Raw genomic sequence first — 27851 nt, forward strand, 5'->3', positions numbered from 1 at the left:
ATCTTCGATACTCCGTGGGCTTCTTCTGGTCCAAAAATAAGTTCCATGAAGTTTCAGGTCAATTGGACTCCGTTTGATTTTCCTTTTCCGCGATACTCTAAAACAAGGAAAAAACAGAAAGTAGCACTGGGCTCTGGGTTAATAGGTTAGTCCCATAAATAATATAGAAGTGCATAATAAAGCCCATAAACATCCAAAACAGATAATATAATAGCATGGAACAATCAAAAATTATAGATATGTTGGAGACGTATCAGCAGGAGGCGTGGGCGTGCATCGCGGCCAACGGCCGGAGCTTGGGCGGCGGCAAATGGCGTCGGGGAGAGGGGAAGAAAGAGGGAACGGGCGGAGGCTCACCCCAAGGAGGCCGTGGACGAGCTCGGTGAGGCCGGGAGGCGCCGGTGGTGGAGATCGACGGCGATGGCCGCGACAGCCGTGGGGGATCCCGGCGACGTGGGATGAGGCGATTCGACGGAGGGAGGCCCCGTGGCTCGGGATAGTGGGCGGTGACGAAGTGGACGAGAGCTGGGAGGCTCCTAGTAGGTTCTCCCGCGACGGCGAGCTCTTTGGTCGGGGTGACGACGACACAGCGGCGGTGGCGTCGGGCGATGTGGGGAGAGGAAAACGGCGCGGGGGGAGGGGGAGGAGGACTAGGGTTCGTCGAGGGGTTGGGGACGAGGTCCTGTAGCCGTCCGCGACCACAGGGGAGCACCGGTGTCGCGCATCAGTCGGCAATGGCGCATCCGAGCCGCTCGTGTGCTGACACGCACGAGGAAGGAGACGCTGGTCGTCATATGGTGTGGGATGGGCCAAGTCTTGTGCATTGCTGGGCCTAATTGCACAAAACCATTTTCCTATTTTATCTTTCTGTAATAAACTTGCTACTGTTTTCTATTTAGTTTAGATAGCAATTGGTTTTTGTTTAATATGAAACTATGCTCATAATTCAAGCACAATATTGTTAGGTGGCACAAAAAGTTCAGGGCCAAAAGAAAATATATAAATTTAGGTTTATATTTAAAGAGAAGAAAGATTGCTTCAGACGTCTATACCTGGATAGGAGTGCAGACAACATAGAGAAGTACAAGATGGCGAAGAAGGCTGCAAAGCGAGCTGTTGGTGAAGCAAGGGGTCGGGCATATGAGGACCTCTACCAACGGTTAGGCACGAAGGAAGGCGAAAGGACATCTATAAGATGGCCAAGATCCGAGAGAGGAAGACGAGGAATATTGGCCAAGTCAAATGCATCAAGGACGGAGCAGGCCAACTCTTGGTGAAGGACGAGGAGATTAAGCATAGATGGCGGGAGTACTTCGACAAGCTGTTCAATGGGAAGAATGAGAGTTCTACCATTGAACTGGATGACTCCTTTGATGAGACCAGCATGCGTTTTGTGCGGCAAATCCAGGAGTCTGAGGTCAAGGAGGCTTTAAAAATGATGAAAGGAGGCAAGGCGATGGGCCCTGATTGTGTCCCCATTGAGGTGTGAAAAGGTCTCGGGGACATAGCGATAGTATGGCTAACCAAGCTTTTCGACCTCATTTTTCAGGCAAACAAGATGCCAGAAGAATGGAGGCGGAGTATATTAGTACCAATCTTTAAGAATAAGGGGATGTTTAGAGTTGTACTAATTACCGTGGAATTAAGCTGATGTGCCATACAATGAAGCTATGGGAGAGAGTCATTGAGCACCGCTTAAGAAGAATGACAAGCGTGACCAAAAATCTGTCTGGTTTCATGCCTGGGAGGTCGACCATGGAAGCCATTTTCTTGGAACGACACTTATGGAGAGATATAGGGATCAAAATAAGGACTTGCATATGGTGTTCATTGACTTGGAGAAGGCCTATGATAAGATACCGTGGAATGTCATGTGGTGGGCCTTGGAGAAACACAAAGTCCTAGCAAAGTACATTACCCTCATCAAGGACATGTACGATAATGTCGTGACAAGTGTTCAAACAAGTGATGTAGACACTGATGACTTCCTGATTAAGATAGGACCGCATCAGGCGTCAGCTTTGAGCCCTTATCTTTTTTGCATTGGTGATGGATGAGGTCATAAGGGATATACAAGCAGATATCCCATGGTGTATGCTCTTTGCGGATGATTTGGTGCTAGTTGACGATAGTCGAACGGGGGTAAATAGGAAGTTAGAGTTATGGAGACAAACCTTGGAATCGAAAGGGTTTAGGCTTAGTAGAACTAAACCCGAGTACATGATGTGCGGTTTCAGTACTACTAGGCGTGAGGAGGAGGAGGTTAGCCTTGATGGCCAGGTGGTATCTCAGAAGGACACCTTTCGGTATTTAGGGTCAATGCTACAGGAGCATGGGGGTATTGATGAAGATGTGAACCATCGAATCAAAGCCGGATGGATGAAGTGGCGCCAAGCTTCTGGCATTCTCTGTGACAAGAGAGTGCCACAAAAGCTAAAAGCAAGTTCTACAGGATGGCGGTTCGACCCGCAATGTTGTATGGCGCTGAGTGTTGGCCGACTAAAAGGCGACATGTTCAATAATTAGGTGTGGCGGAGATGCGTATGTTGAGATGGATGTGTGGCCACATGAGAAAGGATCAAGTCCGGGATGATGATATACGAGATAGAGTTGGGGTAGCACCAATTGAAGAGAAGTTTGTCCAACATCATCTAAGATGGTTTGGGCATATTCAGTGCAGGCCCCCAGAAGCTCCAGTGCATAGCGGACGGCTAAAGCATGCGGAGAATGTCAAGAGAGGACGGGATAGACCGAATTTGACATGAAAGGAGTCCGTTAAGAGAGACCTGAAGGATTGGAGTATCACCAAAGAGCTAGTTATGGACAGAGGTGCGTGGAAGCTTGCTATCTATGTGCCATAGCCATGAGTTAGTTGCGAGATCTTATGGGTTTCACCTCTAGCCTACCCCAACTTGATTGGGACCAATAGCTTTGTTGTTGTTGTTGTTGTTGTTGTTGTTGTTGTTGTTGTTGTTGTTGCTGTTGTTGTTGCTGTTGTTGTTGTTGTTGTTGTTGTCGTCGTCGTTGTTGTTGTTGTTAGGTTTATATTTAAATGATTAATTTAACTACTGTTGGGCCATTTATTAATTTTCTAAGATTTAATTGGTGGGTCAAATAATGTTGGGTTCAACATGACAACGATCAGGGAATTTATAGAATATTGTGAACATTTTAATTTTACTATTTGAAGAAACAATTTATTTGGTTTTATTTTAAATATTGAAATTGTCTTTGATTTTATCAAGTGGTAATTTGGCTTAGTTAATCTTGATGACCTGGCACCATTAGTCTGGAGTTAGTGTAGCATGATTTTCCGGGTGTTACAAATGACGAACTGCGGTTTGCCTAGGCTCTTCCTGAAAATTGTTGGACGTGATTGCATTCCTAAACTTTAAGTAATTGAAGAATTTATTCTAAAAAAATCAAATACATCAAACAACAAGTTTTGGGCACCAAGTTTACATCATCTGCTACAAGTTTCTAATGCCCTAAAACTTTCTCCCTTCTGTCCTAAAACCTTTTTTGGTTGTCATAAATTCGGCCCAAACATGTGTACCTATAGTAGTACCCCAGGTCACGAGGCCTGTTAATTATCTGGTGTTGTTATTTACAGAATACATGTGGTTAGATTGAGGTCAGAAATCATGGCAATTGTTAAACTTTTATCGATGGCAATTCTATAACGTATATTTCTATTTATAAGCAAAACACCATGGCAAATTTAGTTTACTGACCATGGCAAATTTAGTTTATTGATCATGGCAAACTGATTTTATTTGATCATGTCAAATTTAGTTTATTTGGTTCATGGCAAATTTAGTTTACTAGTCATGGCAAATTTCATTTTTTAACATGCCCGCGACAATGCTTATGCTTTTGTTTCTTACTTAACCACGACAAATTTAGTTTGTTGATAATGGCAAATTTAGTTTATTGACCAAGGCAAATTTAGTTTATTGATCATGGCAAACTGATTTTATTTGATCATGTCAAATTTAGTTTATTTGGTTCACAGCAAATTTAGTTTACTAGTCATGGCAAATTTAGTTTTTTTAACACGCCCACAACAATCTTTATGCTTTTGTTTCTTAGTTAACCACGACAATTTTAGTTTGTTAATAATGGAAAATTTAGTTCATTGGCCATGGCAAAATTAGTTTATTGATCATGGCAAACTGATTTTATTTGATCATGTCAAATTTTGTTTATTTGTTTCATGGCAAATTTAGTTTACTAGTCATGGCGAATTTAGTTTTCAAATCGTGGCAAATTTTAGTTTACGTGAATTTCGCCGTGGCAAGTTTTGATACGAATCTACCATGGCATTTTTCTTGTTTATACTGGACTTTCAACTTTTTATGTTTTTTTTCACACACGGCAAATTCATCATACAAACAAGCGGCAATTCTTGATACGAATTTGCCATGGCAATTTTCTCGTTCATATTATTTGATTTTCAACCTTTTGTGTTTTTTACACACACGGCAAATTCATCATACCAAAACATGGCAATTCTTGATACAAATCTGCCATGCCAAGTTTTGATACATTTTCAAATCAGGGCAATTTAGTTTACATGATTTTTTTCTGCCATGGCAAGTTTCAATATGAATCTGCCACGGCAATTTTTCTTGGTCATGGAAAAATTAGTTTACGTGAATTTCTGTCGTGCCAATTTTCCTGTTCATATTTATGATTTTTTAACTTTTCTGTTTTTTGCACACATGGCAAATTCATCATACCAGAACATGGCAATTATGGATATAAGTCTGCCGTGCCTAGTTTTGATATAGATTTGGTTTTTTGATCATGGCAAATTTTAGTTTATTGGTTCATGGCAAATTTAGTTTACAATTCATGGCAAATTTATTTTATTGATCATGGCAATTTAGTTTAAATGATCTTTTCTGCCATGGCAAGTTTCAATATGAATCTGCCATGGCAATTTTTCTTGTTCATGGCAAATTTAGTTTACATGAATTTCGTCGTGGCAAGTTCTGATACGAATTTGCCATGACAAGTTTCTTGTTCATAGTTGAATTCCAAACTTTTTGTGTTTTTCAACACACATTAAATTCATCATACAAAACACGGCAATTCTTTGATACCAATCTGCCATGGAAAATCTCTTTGTTCATACTTGATTTTCAACATTTTGTGTTTTTTCTCACACACGGCAAAATTCTCCTTCAAAACACGGCAATTTTGATTAAACTTTCATGGCATTTTTAATTAAAAATGCAATTGCATTTTTATCTTTTATTGTCTTGTCAAATTTGTGTGTTCTTTTCACATGATTTTTTCAACTTTTTTGCGTTTTTTCACATGGCAATATTGATTTTTGTTGTCATGGCAGATTTGCCATATTTCATTGTGGGCATTATATATGTGTTCATAAACCTTTGCCATTGTTTAAAAACAAATATAACGGCAAATAGTTTGGTTAAACTCGAATGACATTTTCTGCTATTTTCAAAGCAGCTGATGGCACGTTTTTAGTATCTGAGCAAAATCTGGGCTTTTATTTGTACAGAAAAAGCCAAAAACTGGGCCTTTTCATTTAATTTGTTGTTAGTGGGCTTTTTGTTCCTCTTTTTCACAGGGAAAAGGGATCTGGTCTGATAGAGGCGTGTGGGGTGTGAGTTCTCTGTCAAACGAATTCGTATATGAGATCGATCCCGTTGTATCGAAGGAGTTGTGTGGTAGGATGCTTCTCCTGCCACACGTGTGGGCAGTTCTAATATTCGCCCACACAAAATCGTGTGGGCTGCCTGCGCGGTATGCCACACAGGATCGTGTGAGCGGGTGTCCATCATGCCACACGTGTGACAGTTATCGGCGTCCTTTATTTTTGCACCGCATAGATTTTGTATTTTATTAATTAAATTTACCATCAAAGTTTGGTACGAAATAGGGAATACAAGGGAGACTAATACACCAGGCCCGGGTAGAATATTCGAGGAGATGCTCTCACGAGTCACACGAGCTACTCGCGTGCTCACCGCGCCCAGGCGTTCCTCGTCAGACCCGCCTCCCGTGTTCAAATTCGAACCGCTTCCCCGGCAGCTTCACAACGGCCACCGTGCTCTTCGCCTCATCCCGATCTACTCCGCGCCTTCGACCCCGCCCCGTCCCGTGTACCGCGTAGCCTCTCCCCAATGGCGAGCGCCGCCTCCTCATCCTCCTCCTCCTCGCAGCCAGTGCGCGTCGTGCTGCGGGTGCGCCCGCTCCTCCCCTCGGAGGCCAGCTCGGCAGCGGTGCCCCCCTGCGTCTCCCTCATCGGCGACCACCCCGGCGGCGAGGTCACCGTCCAGCTCAAGGATCAGCACACCAGGTACCCACTTCTAGAACCCTCGGAGACGTTCCTGTTCTAATTTCCTAAAATTCGCAGCTCCCTTCCCTCCTGGTGCAGCCGCCAGGGAAATGTAACACGATTCGAGATCTGATTAACTCCTATTGTAGCTGCGCCGACGGCTAATTCTGCCTCTTTTGCTCGCCTGTTCCGTGATCCTTCCTCTGGTAATCCGATTTGTTCCTGATCCATGCAGCCGGAGCGAGTGCTACAAGGTGGACGCCTACTTCGGCAAGGAGGACAGGGTCTCCGACGTATTCGACCAGGAGGTCAGCGCCCTGATCCCGGGCATCTTCGAGGGCATCAACGCGACCGTGTTTGCCTATGGGGCAACGGGCAGCGGCAAGACCTACACCATGCAGGTGCCCACTCCATTCTCCCGGCCTTGCCCATAACCTGTTTGTCGAAATGTCGCACTGCCACACTGAGAGCCTATTTCTGAAACAAACCTTGTTGCCACGCAGGGCAGCGAAGATCTGCCGGGTCTCATCCCCTTGTCGGTCGCGACGATCCTGGCGCGCTGTACCGGCACGTGGTGCTCCGTCGAGATCTCATACTACGAGGTGTACATGGAACGGTGCTATGACTTGCTCGAGCCCAAGGCGAAGGAGATCATGGCACTGGATGACAAATTTGGTAACCTGCAGCTCAAGGGCTTGGCTTGGGTAATGTGCTGGCGCTTGGTCATCATCCTTGAGTCTACGTGTTTGCTGGAATGTACCTTAGGCAGTGCGCTTACTGTTGTCTTTTCATTGTTTAAGGTCCCCGTGCGATCCATGGAGGAGTTTCAGGAAGTCTACTCGATAGGTGTGCAGAGGAGGAAAGCCGCCCACACAGGCCTGAACGATGTTTCAAGTAGAAGCCACGCTGTGGTTTCTATAAGGGTCAGTAATGATACTGTCAAAGGGAAGCTTAACCTCATCGACCTTGCTGGTACGACCCCCCCTGCAATAAGGTGGATATAACGTATAAAGCTTTGGACATCCAGTTTAAGACATGCTGTGTTGGTTTCATTTCAGGAAATGAGGACAATAGAAGGGCTTGCAATGAAGGGATCCGCCTTCAAGAAAGCTCTAAAATCAATTCATCGCTGTTTGCATTGTCTAATGTCATTTCAGCTCTCAAAAACAATGAGTCACGGGTACCTTATAGAGAGAGTAGATTGACCCGCATTCTGCAAGATTCTCTAGGAGGCAATAGCCGTGCTGTGATGATAGCTTGCCTGGTGAGTTACTGCTCAAGATGTCTCATCCCACAGAGTATAAATCCATGCTGATTGCTTTTCATTTGTCACAGAATCCTGTGGTATACCAGGAGGCAGTCCACACAATAGGTATGGCTGCTCGTTCAGGACATATGGTGACCAACATGGCTTCAGCAAGCAAGGAACACACTCCAAAAGTAAAGGTGGACATGGAAGCAAAATTGCAGTTGTGGCTGGAATCAAGGGGGAAAACTAAGAGCACCCAAAGAATGAATGGACTTTTCTCCCCAACCGGATGGAGGACTCCTTCTTCCATGAGCCATGTGAAACAACCGCTATCTGCCCGGGTGTCTGGAAGAGCTAAAGCAACGGACCAAGACGGTGCTAAGATAAAAAAGTCAGTGTCTCCAATTTGGCTCTGCAAGTCTGACATAGACCATCTGAAATTACAAGCTCTGAGCTATTTTATCTTCTGTTGCACAGGGTACTTTTTGATTCAGCAGTCCATACAGCAGTTGAAAACACACCAAAGCCAAGCTCACGAGATGAAGCAAAGACAACTAAGAAAGGTGTGTTGTTTGAAATATGCAGATGAGTTTTATATTTGTGTTGGATATAGATTCTGAATGTACGAAGATCAGTAAGCCAAGAAACAAAAAGGAAAACTCTAATGAACACACAAGAGCAAAAAAAACATATAAAACGATAGCTGCACCAACAATGGACTTATGCAGAAATGAAACTGTCTAAATTACAAAAGGTAGCTATTCAATTAAAAGTAAGCGTGCACAATCTACTTGTCGTTTGCTTGTTGTATAACTTCGGAACTTGATCTATGTTTCCATTTTAGAGTCTGAGCCATATGACATGTTTTATGCAGAGGTACCCCCTTCGTTAACACCTTGCAAAGAGGACAAGTCTGAATCTCCTTTTAGGAAAGCTCTTTCTCCCATTCCTCCAAACATGATGACTCCTTGTAATGTCAATTACCCTCCATTGGAGCCCAAAACTCCAATAGGAGCATGTCACATAGTTGAGAAGAATCCAGATGGTACACCTCTTGATAAGTTTAATGCACTTGGATCTAACCTAAAGGTCTGCATGATTTTTCTCCTATTTCATATATCAGCAACCTGTTTTAGTTCAGTACCTATTTCTAAAGATCTCTATGTTACGCAGGAATCTCTTATTCAACAATATCTCGAGTTCTTAAATGTTGCGAACAAGTAAGTTCAAACTCTCAATTTTTTTATAGTTCATTTATGTAGTTGGCTTCTGTTAAACGCACAAGGCATCTTTTTATCCTTTCTAATTATTCACTCGGCCTATCCATGGGTGCAGGGAAGAGCTACAGCAACTAAAAGTATGGTCCTTATATTTCATAATAATCTAATGGATGGTATAGCGGCATGTCCTTTTCCTACTAATGTTTCCCATTTCTTCTTCAGGGAATTGGTGAAAAGAGAGCGGAGTACATTCTTGAGCTCCGGGAGGATTCGCCCAGACCATTCCAATCTGTAAGATTTCTGTACCATGAAATCCTTAATACTGAATGTGAAGGTCACCTGTATTTGTCAGCTTTTTAACATAATGTGATTTGGCAGCTTTCGGACTTGGGGAATATAGGTCTATCAACGAAACAAGTAACGCTTCTGCTGACTTTCTTTTCTGACACATTCTTGTTTTCTTTCTTGTACAATATATGTGCACAAACAGCGCTCTTAAACACTTGTCTATACTGCATCAAACAGATCCAAGACATCCTGCGGAAAACAGCCACAGGAATCTTCAAATGATCACTGGAATGGACTCTTGCCTGAAAACACAGAATGGACTGCCGTTTCTACCACCTTGGAGATGCTGGGTCATATTGTTCACCATCTGTGACCCAATGGATGGGGTTGTACCTGTACTGTGAACTGTCAGCCTGTCGTTGACATAGTTGTAGTTGTACTATTAACAGTCGGCCTGCTGCTGATGCTATTGCTAGGGCAATGGGTCTTGTTGCAATTTTCTCTTGTAATTTTCCCTTTGCAAATTTTCTCTTGTAATTTGTCTTCCTGAATGGTTTGTCTTCTTGATGTGATGCAAATTTTCTCTGGAATCTGATATATTGAATGGCTTGCATATTAGCTTCCATGCACGAGCAACTGAAAATGAGTTCTGCTTGGCAAACCGTGTGCGTGAACTATTTCGATGTGAAGATGATTTGCATGTTTCACAGAAGATTTTGAGCATTAGTTTTTTTGGGTGTCTACTAATCAAGCATTAGTTTGCCTGGTTTGCATATTTGTAAGAATCCATGGCATGATTGTGTACTTGTTTTGATGCATATCCCTGGATTTTAATTTGTAAAGATATACAGTGGTAAAAATGTGTCCCTGTGGATTGTATTCTCTAAACATGTTTAGGAAATCTTCTGAATATTGCATACAAAATCTTTTAGTATCAGTTGAAGCAAACAAATGTAATTCGTAAAGATATGTCGCTAGTTTTGATGCATTTGTAAAAATGTATCTGCGTGGATTGTAGTCCATACAAAAACTTTTAGTATGAGTTGAAGCAAGCAAAGCCAATGTTACCGAAAATAATGAAAACAACAAAAAATACACAGACGCCCACCGTGGGGCTCGAACCCACGACCACAAGGGTAAGAGCCTTGCGCTCTACCAACTGAGCTAGACGGGCTGCACGCAAATATTACATTTTCTACGTTTAGATTACTTAGCTAAGGCGTCAGCAATTTAGCCAAGATAAAGATTTTTTTTAACACCAAGATAACGTAATTTGATGTCCTTGAAGATGCAAATGCTTAAACTGAATATTGTTGGCATCTCAAAAGGAGTACGCACGGTATGTGCAACCGGAAGTAGCCTTGCCGTGTTTGCAAGGAATTTCGTAGACTAGACATACAGCTTGAGACATGAGCAAAACATCTATCCTCTGCTCCACAGCCCAGTTGCTGCCTCACAAATCTATTGTTCGAGTACATTCCTCACACGGAAAAACAATTCATATCGGTACTTATTTTTTAAACTCGGCAAAAGATTTGCCATTTTCATTTAATAAGAAAGAAGGTTTAGAGTTTGTTGCCAAAGGCCGAATTACAAAACACCACTCTTGCGGCATTGAATTAGGAAAATGCTTTGCTTCTGCGAGACACCGTCAATCACACTCTTCTTTGATTCTGGCGACAATAACTCCAGCCTTTCATTCTGTTCCTTCCGTATTTCGAGTAGCATGAGGGAGATGAGCATCCTTTTGGGCTGCGTCCTCCTGGTCGCGTTGAGGCTCCACCAATCTTTAACTGAGTTCATGTGACCCCACTCCAGAAGGTTTATGTCATGAAGGCCAAGCCAAACCTTGCTGAAACCCCAAACTCTAGCTGTGTATCTACATTGGAAGAGAAGGTGTGCCGCCAATTCTTGAACATGTTTACAGAGGGGGCAAAGGTTGCAATTAGGCCATCCTCGTCGCTGTAGCTAGTCCGCCATCCAAATCATGTTGTTGATAACAAGCCAAGCAAGAAACTTGGAGGGCCCCAACTCTTCCAGACCACCTGCACAAGTTTCGTGTCAACTAAGCCCCTGAACTGGACCTCTTAGGCCGACACAACAGAGTAGTGACCATTATTTGTTAGCTCCCAGGAGATGGTAGCCGCCCTATCCGGGTTGAGGTTGATGAGGGAGAGCTTTTCCCATAGATTGAAGAACCCGGTTAGATGATGAATGGATATGCCCGCACCAATGTTAATTAGGGAAACCCAAAAGTTGTTGTGAATTGTCTTTTGGACCGAGCAGTTCTTTCTTCTAGACAGCAAGAAGATGCAGGGAGCAATATCTATGGCCTTTAGCCCCTCAAGCCTGGTTGACTCCCAGAAAGAAGCACGAAGGCCATCACCAATCTCCACTTTGGTAGCGGCCACAAAAATGTCGCGGTCAGCACTGTTATAGGGGTTCCCTAGCCCCACCCAAGGCTTAATTGGATCCATCCATTCGAACCACAACCACCGAATGCGGAAGGCAACAACAAACTTTTTCAGATTTAAGATACCATTGAAGGAAATATGCCCTAGAGGCAATAATAAAATTGTTTATATTTCCTTATATCATGATAAATGTTTATTATTCATGCTAGAATTGTATTAACCGGAAACTTAGTACATGTGTGAATACATAGACAAACAGAGTGTCACTAGTATGCCTCTAATTGACTAGCTCGTTGAATCAATGATGGTTATGTTTCCTGACCATAGACATGAGTTGTCATTTGATTAACGGGATCACATCATTGGAGAATGATGTGATTGACTAGACCCATCCGTTAGCTTAGTACGATGATCGTTTAGTTTGTTGCTATTGCTTTCTTCATAACTTATACATGTTCCTATGACTATGTAACGCCTTCGATGCGGCTATATCTCCCACGTGTTGAAGCACAACTTAGAGGCATAACCGCATTGAAAGCAATATCACAAGTGAGGTAATCTTCACACAACCCATGTAATACATAAGGGAAAGAGATACATAGTTGGCTTACACTCGCCACTTCACACAATTACATGAATAAAGCATTACATCAACCAGATACAATCAAGGTCCGACTACGGAACCCAGAATAAAAGAAGACTACCCCAAGTGCTACACAGATCCCCGATCGTCCCAACTGGGCTCCACTACTGATCGACTGATACGAAACAACACAAAGGACAAGATCTTCATCGAGCTCCTCCTGAGCTCAGCTGCGTCACCTGCACGATATTATCGGCACCTGCAAGCTGGTTTTGGAAGTATCTGTGAGTCATGGGGACTCAGCAATCTCACACCCTCGCGATCAAGACTATTTAAGCTTATAGGTAAGGGTAAAAGTATGAGGTGGAGCTGCAGCAATCGACTAGCATATATGGTGGCTAACATACGCAAATGAGAGCAAGAAGAGAAGGAAAAAGCACGGTCGAACAACTATGATCAAGAAGTCATCCTAAAACAACCTACGTCAAACATAACTCCAACACCGTGTTCACTTCCCGGACTCCGCCGGAAAGAGACCATCACGGTTACACACGCGGTTGGTGCATTTTAATTAAGGTAAGCTTTAGGTTTTCTACAACCGGACATTAACAAATTCCCATCCGCCCATAACCGCGGGCACGGCTTTCGAAAGTTCAAATCCCCGCAGGGGTGTCCCAACTTAGCCCATCACAAGCTCTCACAGTCAACGAAGGATATTCCTTCTCCCAAGACAATCCAATCAGACTCGGCATCCCGGTTACAAGACATCCTCGACAATGGTAAAATAAGACCAGTAAAGCCATCCAGATGTGCCGACAAATCCCGATAGGAGCTGCACATATCTCGTTCTCGGGGCACAGGATGAGCCAGACGTCGGGTGGGCCAGCCCAGAGTTGCCCCTGGTAGCTCCGGACATCGCTCAGTTTGGACCAACGCTTAGAGAAGCACTGGCCCGGGGGGGTTAAAATAAAGATGACCCTTGGGCTGGCCTAACCCAAGGGAAAAAGAGGCTAGGTGGCGAATGGTAAAACCAATGTTGGGCCTTGCTGAAGGAGTTTTATTCAAGGAGAACTGTCAAGGGGTTCCCATTATAACCCAACCGTGTAAGGAACGCAAAATCCGGGAACATAACACCGATATGACGGAAACTAGGGCGGCAAGAGTGGAACAAAACACCAGGCATAAGGCCAAACCTTCCACCCTTTACCAAGTATATAGATGCATTAATTAAATAAGAGATATTGTGATATCCCAACAAAATATCCATGTTCCAACAAGGAACAACTCCAATCTTCACCTGCAACTAACAACACTATAAGAGGGGCTGAGCAAAGCGGTAACATAGCGAAGCAACGGTTTGCTAGGACAAAGGTTAGAGGCTTGGTTAAAAAATATGGGAGGCATGATAAGCAAGTGGTAGATGTCGCAGCATAGGCATAGCAAAAGAGCGAGCAACTAGCAAGCAAAGATAGAAGTGATTTCGAGGGTATGGTCATCTTGCCTGAAATCCCGCAAGGAAGAAGAACGACTCCATGAAGAAGACAAACGGACGTAGTCGAACGGGTCCTCACAAACGCGACGTTATCGGAACCAACCCAAAGAAGCAACACCGGAAAGGAGCAAACAACATAGTAAACAACCATCACATAATCATGTCATGATGCACAATCAAGTATGATGCATGTCCAGTTTAAATATGCATGGCATGGCAAAGTGCACAAAAAATCCTACAAATTAAGTGGAGCTCAATATGCAACTCCGTTGCATATTGATGAAACACCACGTGACTTATTTAGTTCTCTCTCTTTTAGGTACCCAACAAGATTAAATGTTGATTAAAATGGCAAGGGGGTGAAGCAAAATAAAACTACCTATCTAGTCAAGTTTAAATGAGGCCGGAAGCAACGGACAACAATTCCGGTAAATCCCCATATGCATATATTAGGTTTGGTACTATTCTGTCCTAAAAACAATTTTATAGCTGTTAAACATGCAAAGTGATGCCACCATGTTAAACTAGGCATTTTCCACCTCATTTACATATAAAGTTTATTAAATTCCGAGTTACGGTTATCTAGTTATGAATTAAATCATTTTAACATGGCATAGGGACAAATTTAACCAAAAAGCATGTTTAAACATTTTAAACATGGATGGAAATGACATATTATGAAACTACACAAAATTCTAAGCATCTTTCATATAAAGTTTGTTTTAAGATGATGCACCGTTTGTGAGTTATTATATGCATGTTGTGCAAGGGGTTTTCTATAAAACTGCAAAACCTGGGATAATAGCTAAATTCGCAAAGCCTCAAAAAAAATAGATACTGGGTCGGATCTGCTGGCCCAACAACAGGAAAAAAAGGGGTGGGGCGCCAGGGGTGTTCTCACCATGGGCTTAGCCCATTAGTTGGAGGGAAGGCAGCTAGGCCTGGCACGGCTAAGACCTAGCCGACGCTCGCGGTCAACGGGGACAGGATCGAGCCAGGGAGCTCGGGATGTGCGTGCGCGCGTGCAGGAGGCGTGTGGCGCTGCAACTGTTCGAGGCAAAGTAGGGGCACGGCGCTGGGGTCGTCCCACGCGGGAAGCAGAGGGAGGTTCGAGCATCCATGGCGGCACTTCTGCGGCAGCACGACCACGGCTTGAAGAAGAATGGGGCGACGGCGGTTCGAACAGAGGAGGCCGACCATGGCGTCCTGGTTGGGGACGAGGAGATCCTCGAGGCAGAAGCGCACGAGGCTCGGGCGGCCGGTGGCTCTGGTCGCCGGTGGAGCTTCGGTGGTCACACGTCGACGCGATGGCCATGGCGACGTCCCTGTGAACCAGAGTGAGAGAGAGAGGAAAAACTAGGTGAGAAAGAGAGGGATCCAGAGGGAAACGACATGGGGAGAAGGAGGCGTCGGGGAGATGTGCCTGGTGACCACGGCAACATCCTCCTGGACGGCTGGATCGAGGGGAGGCACTGGTTGGCTAGCTGCCAAAAACGAGGCGGAGAAGGTGAGAGGCGGCGATGGATCCGAGAAGGAAGCTGGTTGGCTAGGTGGGGAAGACGAGGAGGAGACCAGGTGGGTCGGCGGCGGCGCGAAGGAAAAGGATGGATGGGACAAGGCCTCCTAATTTTTAGGGTTGGACCAAATATATACATCAGGTGAAAAAGGTAAGGGGCTATCTGGAACCTCCGATCAAAATTGGATGGTCGCGAATAAAATAGCTAGAGAGTCCAAATAAGAAAACGGTGATGTTTTGTAGATGTTTGGGGATGATCCGGACACAACGATAGCGACAGTCCGGGTCGGGTCCGGGACAGCTTTCGGGCGCGCGCGCGAGGAGGGCCGCGGGCTGACGAGAGAGGTTAGGTTGGACCTGGCGGTAGGTAGTGGGCTGTGTAGACGGTCTCGAGCTGAGAGAAGAGAAGATAGGCAGGCCCGGCGACTATTTCCGGAGACTGAAAACGTCCGACGATTTGACCAACTATACTGCCGCTGTAGTTTAACGGTTGGGCTATCAAATGAACTCCAAATGCGATGAAACTTGGCAGGAGACCTACTAACACTATAACAACACCGCATGCCAACTTTCAACCCAATCCGAGAACATTTTCCGGCCACTTATAAAATAATATTTCGGACATGCCGCGGGCGCGTGCAAGTGTGGTTGGGCTCAGAACGGACAATGGAAGGAACTGGGGAAACCCGGACGGATGCAGGTTCTGAAAACATGATGATGCAATGCGGATGATGACATGGCAAGATGCAACACGCAAGCAAATGACATGGCAACAACAGCGAATAACTGGAAGACACCTGGCGCATCGGAATCGGGGCGTTACAGACTATGAGATCATGCAACTCTCGAATACCGGAGGAACACTTAGTGTGCTATCAAACGTCACAACATAACTGGGTGACTATAAAGATGCTCTACAGGTGTCTCCGATGGTGTTTGTTGAGTTGGCATAGATCGAGATTAGGATTTGTCACTCCGTATATCGGAGAGGTATCTCTGGGCCCTCTCGGTAATGCACATCACTATAAAGCCTTGCAAGCAATGTGACTAATGAGTTAGTTGCGGGATGGTGCATTACGGAACGAGTAAAGAGACTTGCCAGTAACGAGATTGAACTAGGTATTGAGATACCGACAATGGAATCTCGGGCAAGTAACGTACCGATGACAAAGGGGACAATGTATATCGTTATGCGGTTTGACCGATAAAGATCTTCATAGAATATGTGGGAGCCAATATGAACATCCAGGTTCCACTATTGGTTATTGACCGGATACGTGTCTCGGTCATGTCTACATAGTTCTCGAACCCGTAGGGTCCGCACGCTTAACGTTCGATGACGATCGGTATTATGAGTTTATGTGTTTTGATGTACCGAAGATAGTTCGGAGTCCCGGATGTGATCACGAACATGACAAGGAGTCTCTAAATGGTTGAGACATAAAGATTGATATATTGGATGACTATATTCGAACACCGGATGAGTTCCGGAGGTCACCGGATAATTATCGAAGTGTCGGGGGTTATCGGAACCCCCGGGGGAACTAATGGGCCAACATGGGCCTTGTGAGAGAGAGAGGAGGGGGGCCTTAGGGCTGGCCACCCCTCCTTGAGGAGTCCGAATTGGACTAGGAGGGGGGTGGCGCCCCCCCTTTCCTTCCTCTCTCCCACTCCTCCCTTCCCCCTCCTAGTAGGACTAGGAAAGGAGGAATCCTACTCCTACTAGGAGGAGGATTCCTCCCCTCCTTGGCGCACCCTAGGGCCGGCCGGCCTCCCCCTTGCTCCTTTATATACGGGGGCAGGGGGCACCCTAGAACACATAACTTGACATTGTTTAGCCGTGTGCGGTGCCCCCCTCCACCATAATCCACCTCGGTCATATCGTTGCAGTGCTTAGGCGAAGCCCTGTTCCGGTAGCTCCATCATCACCGTCATCACACCGTCGTGCTGACGAAACTCTCCCTCGACACTCAGTTGGATCTAGAGTTCGCGGGACGTCACCGAGCTGAACATGTGCAGATCGCGGAGGTTTCGTACCTTCGGTGCTAGGATCGGTCGGATCGTGAAGACTTTCGACTACATCAACCGCGTTATCATAACGCTTCCGCTTACGGTCTACGAGGGTACATGGACAACACTCTTCCCCTCTCGTTGCTATGCATCACCATGATAGATCTTGCATGTGCGTAGGAAAATTTTGAAATTACTGCGTTCCCCAACAACCATGGCCTCCCTGGAGCTTGGATTTGCACACTTGATCCCAGTTAATCTTGCATTTGCATGTAGTTACCTTGAGGCACCCCGCCGCCTGCCTTGGGGCATCAATCTTGTTCAACACTTTGACCGGAAGATTTTGCGTTGTCATGAAGTAAAAGGATGGATTTAACCAACACAACCCTTCCAAGGGAAGCTACATGTTTTCCCATCCAAGGGGCAAGCTGGGCAGTAATCTTATACTCAACCAGTTGGAAGTGGATCCATTTCAGTCTCTTGACTGACAAAGGTAGACCAAGGTATTTCATTGGAAAGGAAGAGAGGTTGGCCGGAAAAGGTTGGAGGATGTCAATGAGGTCCATGTTTTCACAACGGATCGGAGCGACAAGGTTGTTGTTGCAATTCGTGATCAGTCTAGTAAACTCTCCAAAGCGCTTCAAAGTGTCAACAAAGAACTTGACGCCGTCCTTGATGGGGCAAGAAAAACTGTTGCTTCGCCCATGTAGAGGGATGCCCTAATATCCATGGCTTGTCCACCGACAAGATGCAGCTTTCCATGCTCAGTAGCCTTTCGAAGGATGTGGCGTAATGGATCTATGGAAAGCACAAATAGGAGAGGGGAGAGTTGGTCCCCCTACCTCAAACCAGACCCAAGCTTTATTGGGGTACCAGGAACACCGTTGAGCAGAACACGCGAAGAAGCCATAGACAAGAGAGCCGAGACCCAGCCTAAAAATCGAGGGGGAAAACCAAGGTGTTGGAGCAAATCAAGCAGGAAGTTCGAGCTCATAGATTCAAATGCTTTTTTGATGTCCAGCTTGAAAAGAAGTGCCAGGATTTTCTTGCGGTGGAGTCACCGCGCGAAGTTGTGCCCATACATGAAATTATCATGGATGGACCTTCTTTTAGTGAATGTACTTTGAGCTTGTGAGACAAGGTCATTCATGTGAGGGGCAAGGTTGTTGGACATCAATTTGGCAATGACCTTAGCAACGACATGAATAAGACTAATGGGGCGGTAGTCGGTGATGTCCTCGGTGCCGTATTTCTTCAGAACAAGGGCGACATTTGCGGAGTTCAACCAACGAAAATGAGAGGCATGGAGACTCGCAAAGTGGATGATGGCCATCATGATGTTGTTGGACATATGCTCTAGAGGCAATAATAAAATGGTTATTATTGTATTTCCTTGTTCATGATAATTGTCTATTGTTCATGCTATAATTGTATTAACTGGAAACCGTAATACATGTGTGAATGCATAGACCACAACATGTCCCTAGTAAGCCTCTAGTTGACTAGCTCGTTGATCAATAGATGGTTATGGTTTCCTGACCATGGACATTGGATGTCATTTATAACGGTATCACATCATTAGGAGAATGATGTGATGGACAAGACCCAATCCTAAGCATAGCACAAGATCGTATAGTTCGTCTGCTAAAGCTTTTCTAATGTCAAGTATCATTTCCTTAGACCATGATATTGTGGAACTCCCGGATACTGTAGGAATGCTTTGGGTGTGCCAAACGTCACAACGTAACTGGGTGGCTATAAAGGCACACTACAGGTATCTCCGAAAGTGTCTGTTGAGTTGGCACAAATCGAGACTGGGATTTGTCACTCCGTGTGACGGAGAGGTATCTCTGGGCCCACTCGGTAATGCATCGTCATAATGAGCTCAATGTGACTAATGAGTTAGCCACATGATCATGTGTTACGGAACGAGTAAAGGGACTTACCGGTAACGAGATTGAACGAGGTATGGGGATACCGACGATCGAATCTCGGGCAAGTAACATACCGATAGACAAAGGGAATTGTATACGGGATTGATTGAATCCCCGACATCGTGGTTCATCCGATGAGATCATCGTGGAACATGTGGGAGACAATATGGGTATCCAGATCCCGCTATTGGTTATTGGCCGGAGAGATGTCCCGGTCATGTCTGCATGGTTCCCGAACCCGTAGGGTCTACACACTTAAGGTTCGGTGACGCTAGAGTTGTTATGAGAAATAGTATGTGGTTACCGAAGGTTGTTTGGAGTCCCGGATGAGATCTCGGACATGACGAGGAGTTCCGGAATGGTCCGAAGGTGAAGATCGATATATTGGACGAAGGGTATTGGAGTCCGGAATTGTTCCGGGGGTACCGGGTGACGATCGGCGTGTCCGAAAGTGGTTTCGGAGGCCCCAGCAAGCGTTGGGGGGCCTTATGGGCCAAGGGGAAGGGGCACACCAGCCCACTAAGGGGCTGTGCGCCCCTCCCACCCCATCTCACGTAACTTGGAGAGGTGGGGGCGCCTCCCCTAGGGCAGCCACCCCTCCCGGCTTGAGGGCAAGTTTCCTAGGGGTGGGGGCGCCCAAAACCCATCTAGGGTTTTCCCTGTGGCTGCCGCCCCTCCCCTAAGGAACCCTAGGGCGCCTCCTCCACCCCCTTCCCCCTATATATAGTGAGGGAGAGAGAGGGCAGCCGCACCCCTTCCCTGGCGCAACCCCTCCCTCCTCCAACTCTTCCTTCTCCTCCGTAGAGCTTGGCGAAGCCCTGCAGGAATACCACAAACTCCACCACCACGCCGTTGTGATGCCGGAGTTCTCCCTCAACTTCTCCTCTCCTCTTGCTGGATCAATAAGGAGGAGACGTCCCCGGGCTGTACGTGTGTTTAATGCAGAGGCGCCGTCCGTTCGGCGCTAGATCGGATCTTCCGCGATTTGAATCGCCGCGAGTATGACTCCATCAACCGCGTTCTTGTAACGCTTCCGCTTAGCAATCTTCAAGGGTATGAAGATGCACTCCCTCTCTCTCGTTGCTAGCATCTCCTAGTTTGATCTTGGTGACACGTAGGAAAATTTTGAATCATTGCTACGTTCCCCAACAGTGGCATCATGAGCTAGGTCTATGCATAGATTCTATGCACGAGTAAAACACAAAGCAGTTGTGGGTGATGGTTTGTTCAATTTGCTTACCGTTACTAGTCTTATCTTGATCCGGCGACATTGTGGGATGAAGCGGCCCGGACCGACCTTACACGTACGCTTACGTGAGACTGGTTCCACCGGCTGACATGCACTTGATGCATAAGGTGGCTGGCAGGTGTCTGTCTCTCCCACTTTAGTCGGATCAGATTCGATGAAAAGGGTCCTTATGAAGGGTAAATAGCAATTGGCATATCACCGTTGTGGTTTTGCGTAGGTAAGAAACGTTCTTGCTAGAAACCCATAGCAGCCACGTAAAACATGCAACAACAATTAGAGGACGTCTAACTTGTTTTTGCAGGGTTTGCTATGTGATGTGATATGGCCAAGAAGGATGTGATGAATGATATATGTGATGTGTGAGATTGATCATGTTCTTGTAATAGGAATCACGACTTGCATGTCGATGAGTATGACAACCGGCAGAAGCCATATGAGTTGTCTTAATTTATTTATGACCTGCGTGTCAATGAAAACGCCATGTAATTACTTTACGGTATTGCTAACAGTTAGCCATAGTAGTAGAAGTAATAGTTAGCGAGGCAACTTCATGAAGACACGATGATGGAGATCATGATGATGGAGATCATGGTGTCATGCCGGTGATGATGGTGTTCATGCCGCACCTCGAAGATGGAGATCAAAGGCGCAAGATGATATTGGCCATATCATGTCACTTTATGATTTGCATGTGATGTTTGTCATGTTTACATCTTATTTGCTTAGGTCGACGGTAGCATAAATAAGATGATGCCTCACTAAAATTTCAAGAAAGTGTTCCCCCTAACTGTGCACTATTGCGAAGGTTCGTTGTTTCGAAGCACCACGTGATGATCGGGTGTGATAGATTCTAACGTTCGCATACAACGGGTGTAAGCCAGATTTACACACGCAACACACTTAGGTTGACTTGATGAGCCTAGCATGTACAGACATGGCCTCGGAACATGGAAGACCGAAAGCTCGAACATGAATCGTATAGAAGATACGATCAACATGAAGATGTTCACCGATGATGACTAGTCCGTCTCACGTGATGATCGGACACGGCCTAGTTGACTCGGATCATGTATCACTTAGATGACTAGAGGGATGTCTATCTAAGTGGTAGTTCATTGAATAATTTGATTAGATGAACTTAATTATCATGAACATAGTCAAAAGGTCTTTGCAAATTATCTCGTAGCTTGCGCTTTAGTTCTGCTGTTTAAGATATGTTCCTATAGAAAATTTAGTTGAAAGTTGATAGTAGAAATTATGCGGACTAGGTCCATAAACTGAGAATTATCCTCATTGTTGAGCAGAAGGCTTATGTCCTTAATGCACCGCTCGGTGTGCTGAGCGTCGTCTGTAGATGTTGGGAAACATCTGACATACACGTTTTGATGACTACGTGATAGTTCAGTCCGTAATGCTAACGGTTTAGAATTGTGGCACCAAAGACGTTTTTGAAATGTCGCAGAACATATGAGATGTTCCAAAGACTGAAATTGGGATTTCAGACTAGTGCCCATGTCAAGAGGTATGAGACCTCTGACAAGTTTCTTAAGCTTGCAAACTAAGGGAGAAAAGCTCAATCGTTGAGCATGTGCTCAGATTGTCTGAGTACTACAATCACTTGAATCGAGTGGGAGTTAATCTTCCAGATGAGATAGTGATGGTTCTCCATAGTCACTGCCACCAAGCTATTAGAGCTTCGTGATGAACTATAACATATCAGGGATAGACATGATGATCCTTGAGCAACTCGCGACGTTTGACACCGCGAAAGTAGAATCAAGTAGGAGCATCAATTGTTGATGGTTAAACCACTAGTTTCAAGAAGGGCAAGGGAAAGAAGGGATACTTCATGAAACGGCAAATCAGTTGCTGCTCTAGTGAAGAAACCCAAGGTTGAACCCAAACCCGAGACTAAGTGCTTCTGTAATGAGGGGAACGGTCACTGAAGCAGAACTACCCTAGATACTTGGTAGATGAGAAGGCTGGCAAGGTCGATAGAGGTATTTTGAATATACGTTATATTATTGTGTACTTTACTAGTACTCCTAGTAGCACCAGGGTAAAAAAATACCGGTTCGGTTGCTAAGTGTTAGTAACTCGAAATAAAAGGCTGCGGAGACTAGCTCAAGGTGAGATGATGATATGTGATGAAAGTGTTTCCAAGGTTGATGTGATCAAACATCGCACGCTCCCTCTACCATCGGGATTGGTGTTAAACCTAAATAATTGTTATTTGGTGTTTGCCTTGAAGCATAGACATGATTGGATTATGTTTATCGCAATACGATTATTCATTTAAGGAGAATAATGGTTACTTTGTTTATTTGAATAATACCTTCAATGGTCTTGCACCTAAAATGAATGGTTTATTGAATCTCGATCGTAGTGATACACATGTTCACGCCAAAAGATATAAGATAGTAATGATAGTACCACATACTTGTGGCACTTCCATTTGAGTCATGTTGGTATAAAACGCATGAAGAGCTCCATGTTGATGGATCTTTGGACTCATTCGTTTTTTAAAAAGATTGATACATGTGAACCATGTCTATTGGTAGATATGCATGAAGAAACTCCATACGGATGAATCGTTTGGACTCACTTGATTTTGAATCACTTGAGACATGCAAATCATACCACATGGGCAAGATGACTGAAAGGCCTCGTTTTCAGTAAGATGGAACAGGAAAGCAACTTGTTGGAAGTAATACATTTTGATTTATGTAGTCCAATGAGTGCTGAGGCACGCAGTGGATATCGTTATGTTCTTACTTCACAGATGATTTGAGTAGATGCTGAGTATATTTACTTGATGAAACACAAGTCTGAATTATTGAAAGGTTTAAGTAATTTCAGAGTGAAGTTGAAGATCGCCGTGACAAGAGGACAAAATGTCTATGATATGATCATAGAGATGAATATATGAGTTACGAGTTTGGGACACAATTAAGACATTGTGGAAATTGTTTCACAACTAATACCGCCTGGAACACCATAGTGTGATGGTGTGTCCGAACATCATAACTGCACCCTATTGGATATGGTGCATACCATGATGTCTCTTATCGAATTACCACTATCATTTATGGGTTAGGCATTAGAGACAACCGCATTCACTTTAAATAGGGCACCACACAATTCCATTGAGACGACACCGTATGAACTATGGTTTGAAAAAACCTAAGCTGTCGTTTCTTAAAAGTTTGGGGTTGCGACGCTTATGTGAAAAAGTTTCAGGCTGATAAGCTCGAACCCGAAGCGGATAAATGCATCTTCATAGAATACCCAAAATAGTTGGGTATACCTCCTATTTCAGATCCGGAAGCAAAAGTGATTGTTTCTAGAAAAGGGTCCTTTCTCGAGGAAAAGTTTCTCTCGAAAGAATTGAGTGGGAAGATGATGGAGACTTGATGAGGTTATTGAACCGTCACTTCAACTAGTGTGTAGCAGGGCACAGGAAGTTGTTCATGTGGCACCTACACCAATTGAAGGGGAAGCTTATGATAGTTATCATGAAACTTCGGATCAAGTCACTACCAAACCTCATAGGTCGACAAAGATGCGTACTACTTCAGAGTGGTACATAATCCTATCTTGGAAGTCATGTTGCTAGACAACAATGAACCTACGAGCTATGGAGAAGCGATGGTGGGCCCGGATTTCGACGAATGGCTCGAGGCCATAAAATCCGAGAGAGGATCCATGTATAAAACAAAGTATAGACTTTGGAAGAACTACTTGATGGTCGTAAGGCTGTTGGGTGCATATGGATTTTAAAAGGAAGACGGACAATGATGGTAAGTGTCACCATTAAGAAAGCTCGACTTGTCGTTAAGATGTTTTCCGACAAGTTCAAGGAGTTGACTACGATGAGACTTTCTCACTCATAGCGATGCTGAGAGTCTGTTGGAATTATGTTAGCAGTTACTGTATTATTTACGAAATCTTGCAGATAGGATGTCAAAACATTGTTTCCTCGACGATTTTCTTGAGGAAAGGTTGTATGTGATACAACCAGAAGGTTTTGTCAATCCTGAAAGATGCTAACAAGTATGCAAAGCTCCAACAATCCTTCTAAGAACTGGAGTAAACATCTCGGAGTTGGAATGTACGCTTTGATGAGATGATCAAAGAATTTGGGTTTATACAAAGTTTATGAGAAACTTGTATTTTCAAAGAAGTGAGTGGGAGCACTATAGAATTTTTGATGAGTATATGTTGTTAACATATTGTTGATCAGAAATGATGTAGAATTTCTGGAAAGCATACAGGGTTATTTGAAAGTGTTTTCAATGGAAAACCTGGATTAAGCTACTTGAACGTTGAGCATCAAGATCTATAAGGATAGATAAAAATGCTTAATAGTACTTTCAAATGAATACATACCGTGACAAGATTTTGAAGGAGTTCAAAATAGATCAGCAAAGAAGGAGTTCTTGGCTATGTTACAGGGTGTGAGTATTGAGTAAGACTCAAGACCTGACCACGGCAGAAGAGAGAGAAAGGACGAAGGTCATCCCCTATGCTTTAGACGTAGGCTCTACAGTATGCTATGTTGTGTACCGCACCTGAAGTGTGCCTTTCCATGAGTCAGTCAAGGGGTACAAGAGTGATCCAGGAATGGATCACATGACAGCGGTCGAACTTATCCTTAGTAACTAGTGGACTAAGGAATTTTCTCGATTATGGAGGTGGTAAAAGAGTTCCTCGTAAAGGGTTACGTCGATGCAAACTTTGACACTAATCCGGATGACTCTGAGTAGTAAACCAGATTCGTATAGTAGAACAGTTATTTGGAGTAGCTCCAAGTAGCGCGTGGTAGCTGCATCTACAAGATGACATAGAGATTTTTAAAGCACACATGGATCTGAAAGGTTCAGACCCATTGACTAATAAACCTCTTTCGCAAGCGAGATATGAACAAACCCCATGGGTGTTGGATTCATTACAATCACATAGTGATGTGAACTAGATTATTGACTCTAGTGCAAGTGGGAGACTGTTGGACATATGCTCTAGAGGCAATAATAAAATGGTTATTATTGTATTTCTTTGTTCATGATAATTGTCTATTGTTCATGCTATAATTGTATTAACTGGAAACCGTAATACATGTGTGAATGCATAGACCACAACATGTCCCTAGTAAGCCTCTAGTTGACTAGCTTGTTGATCAATAGATGGTTATGGTTTCCTGACCATGGACATTGGATGTCATTGATAACGGTATCACATCATTAGGAGAATGATGTGATGGACAAGACCCAATCCTAAGCATAGCACAAGATCGTATAGTTCGTCTGCTAAAGCTTTTCTAATGTCAAGTATCATTTCCTTAGACCATGAGATTGTGGAACTCCCGGATACTGTAGGAATGCTTTGGGTGTGCCAAACGTCACAACGTAACTGGGTGGCTATAAAGGCACACTACGGGTATCTCTGAAAGTGTCTGTTGAGTTGGCACGAATCGAGACTGGGATTTGTCACTCCGTGTGACGGAGAGGTATCTCTGGGCCCACTCGGTAATGCATCATCATAATGCGCTCAATGTGACTAATGAGTTAGCCACATGATCATGCATTACGGAATGAGTAAAGAGACTTGCCGGTAACGAGATTGAACGAGGTATGGGGATACCGACGATCGAATCTCGGGCAAGTAACATACCGATAGACAAAGGGAGTTGTATACGGGATTGATTGAATCACCGACATCGTGGTTCATCCGATGAGATCATCGTGGAACATGTGGGAGCCAATATGGGTATCCAGATCCCGCTATTGGTTATTGGCCGGAGAGATGTCTCGGTCATGTCTGCATGGTTCCCGAACCCGTAGGGTCTACACACTTAAGGTTCGGTGATGCTAGAGTTGTTATGGGACATAGTATGTGGATACCGAAGGTTGTTTGGAGTCCCGGATGAGATCTCGGACGTGACGAGGAGTTCCGGAATGGTCTGGAGGTGAAGATCAATATATTGGACGAAGGGTATTGGAGTCCAGAATTGTTCCGGGGGTACCGGGTGATGACCAGCGTGTCCGAAAGTGGTTTCGGAGGCCCCGACAAGCGTTGGGGGGCCTTATGGGCCAAGGGGAAGGGGCACACCAGCCCACTAAGGGGCTGTGCGCCCCTCCCACCCCATCTCACATAACTTGGAGAGGTGGGGGCGCCTACCCTAGGGCAGCCACCCCTCCCGGCTTGGGGGGCAAGTTTCCTAGGGGTGGGGGCGCCCAAACCCATCTAGGGTTTTCCCTGTGGCTGCCGTCCCTCCCCTAGGGAACCCTAGGGCGCCTCCTCCACCCCCTTCCCCCTATATATAGTGAGGGAGAGAGAGGGCAGTCACACCCCTTCCCTGGCGCAGCCCCTCCCTCCTCCAACTCTTCCTTCTCCTCCGTAGAGCTTGGCGAAGCCCTGCAGGAATACCACAAACTCCACCACCACGCCGTCGTGCTGCCGGAGTTCTCCCTCAACTTCTCCTCTCCTCTTGCTGGATCAAGAAGGAGGAGACGTCCCCGGGCTATACGTGTGTTGAACGCGGAGGCGCCGTCCATTCGGCGCTAGATCGGATCTTCCGCTATTTGAATCGCCGCGAGTACGACTCCATCAACCGCGTTCTTGTAATGCTTCCGCTTAGCGATCTTCAAGGGTATGAAGATGCACTCCCTCTCTCTTGTTGCTAGCATCTCCTAGGTTGATCTTGGTGACACGTAGGAAAATTTTGAATTATTGCTACGTTCCCCAACAGATGTCACCTTTGACAGTGTTCCATCAAGCTTTGAAGAAAGCCCCGGTGAACCCATCCGAACCCGGGACTTTGTCGCCCAACATATTAAACAAGACAACCTTCACTTCTTCCTCCAAGAAAGGCTCATCAAGGCTCTGAAGATCACAACCAAGAGGAGGAAGGATGTCCTAGTTTATGTATATGCTGCACAAGGGCCCTTTCATAGCAATATTAGTGAAGTGTTGATGCACAATATTTTCCTTCTAGCCATGTTCAATAACCCAGCCATTGTTGTACTTGAGGTGTTGGATGAATCCTTTTTGTCTGCGATGATTGACCCCGGAGGTGGAAATATCGAGTGTTGGCATCCCCTTTCTTTCAGATTTGTGATTCTGGAGCTTTGTCGTGTTCTAGCCTTTTCCAGCACTGCCAAGCTAATGACCTTCCTCTTAAGTCTTTTCCGAAGATCTCACTCATCAGAGGAAAGTACCCGTTATTCTTGGGCCAAGTCAACATGGATAATAACCTTCAGGGCCATATGCAACTGGACTTTGGATTTTGCAAACAGTGTCTTGCTCCATTTTCCGCAGTTTCTGACTAGTTCTCTTTAGCTTGTGGAAGAGTCTTTGAAATGGCTCAACATGAGTAGAGTGTTCATTCTAGGATTCACTCCCTACATTTTGGAAACCGGGCATCTTGATCCAATGGTTCTCGAAGCGAAAAGACTTGGGCTTGTTTGGTCCATCGTTGTAGGCAAGCAAAAGTGGGCAGTGGTCGGAAAGTGATGATGAAAGGGCATGTAGAATGTGTGTCGCGAAATCTATGTCCCAACCATCATTAGAAAAGAAGATACCGA

The 27851-nt window shown here is 44.9% G+C and overlaps 1 protein-coding gene and 1 non-coding gene across 2 annotated transcripts; one reads left to right on the forward strand and one right to left on the reverse strand.

Moving 5' to 3' along the window:
- Positions 1-6010: 6010 nt before the first annotated feature.
- On the forward strand, positions 6011-9693 carry LOC119282363 (kinesin-like protein KIN-10C). Its single transcript, XM_037562615.1, has 13 exons — positions 6011-6334; positions 6549-6714; positions 6817-7017; positions 7114-7285; positions 7372-7577; positions 7649-7953; positions 8040-8125; positions 8437-8651; positions 8736-8782; positions 8898-8919; positions 9005-9073; positions 9161-9199; positions 9308-9693. Exons 1-13 carry the CDS (start codon positions 6159-6161, stop codon positions 9350-9352), a joined length of 1749 nt encoding a protein of 582 aa, XP_037418512.1. The 5' UTR covers positions 6011-6158; the 3' UTR covers positions 9353-9693.
- A 478-nt stretch (positions 9694-10171) lies between these two features.
- On the reverse strand, positions 10172-10244 carry TRNAK-CUU. The gene has a single exon. It is a non-coding gene; the product is annotated as a tRNA-Lys (tRNA).
- Between the last annotated feature and the right edge of the window lie 17607 nt (positions 10245-27851).

Source organism: Triticum dicoccoides, chromosome 1A (assembly GCF_002162155.2).
Source record: "Triticum dicoccoides isolate Atlit2015 ecotype Zavitan chromosome 1A, WEW_v2.0, whole genome shotgun sequence".
Taxonomy (NCBI): domain Eukaryota; kingdom Viridiplantae; phylum Streptophyta; class Magnoliopsida; order Poales; family Poaceae; genus Triticum; species Triticum dicoccoides.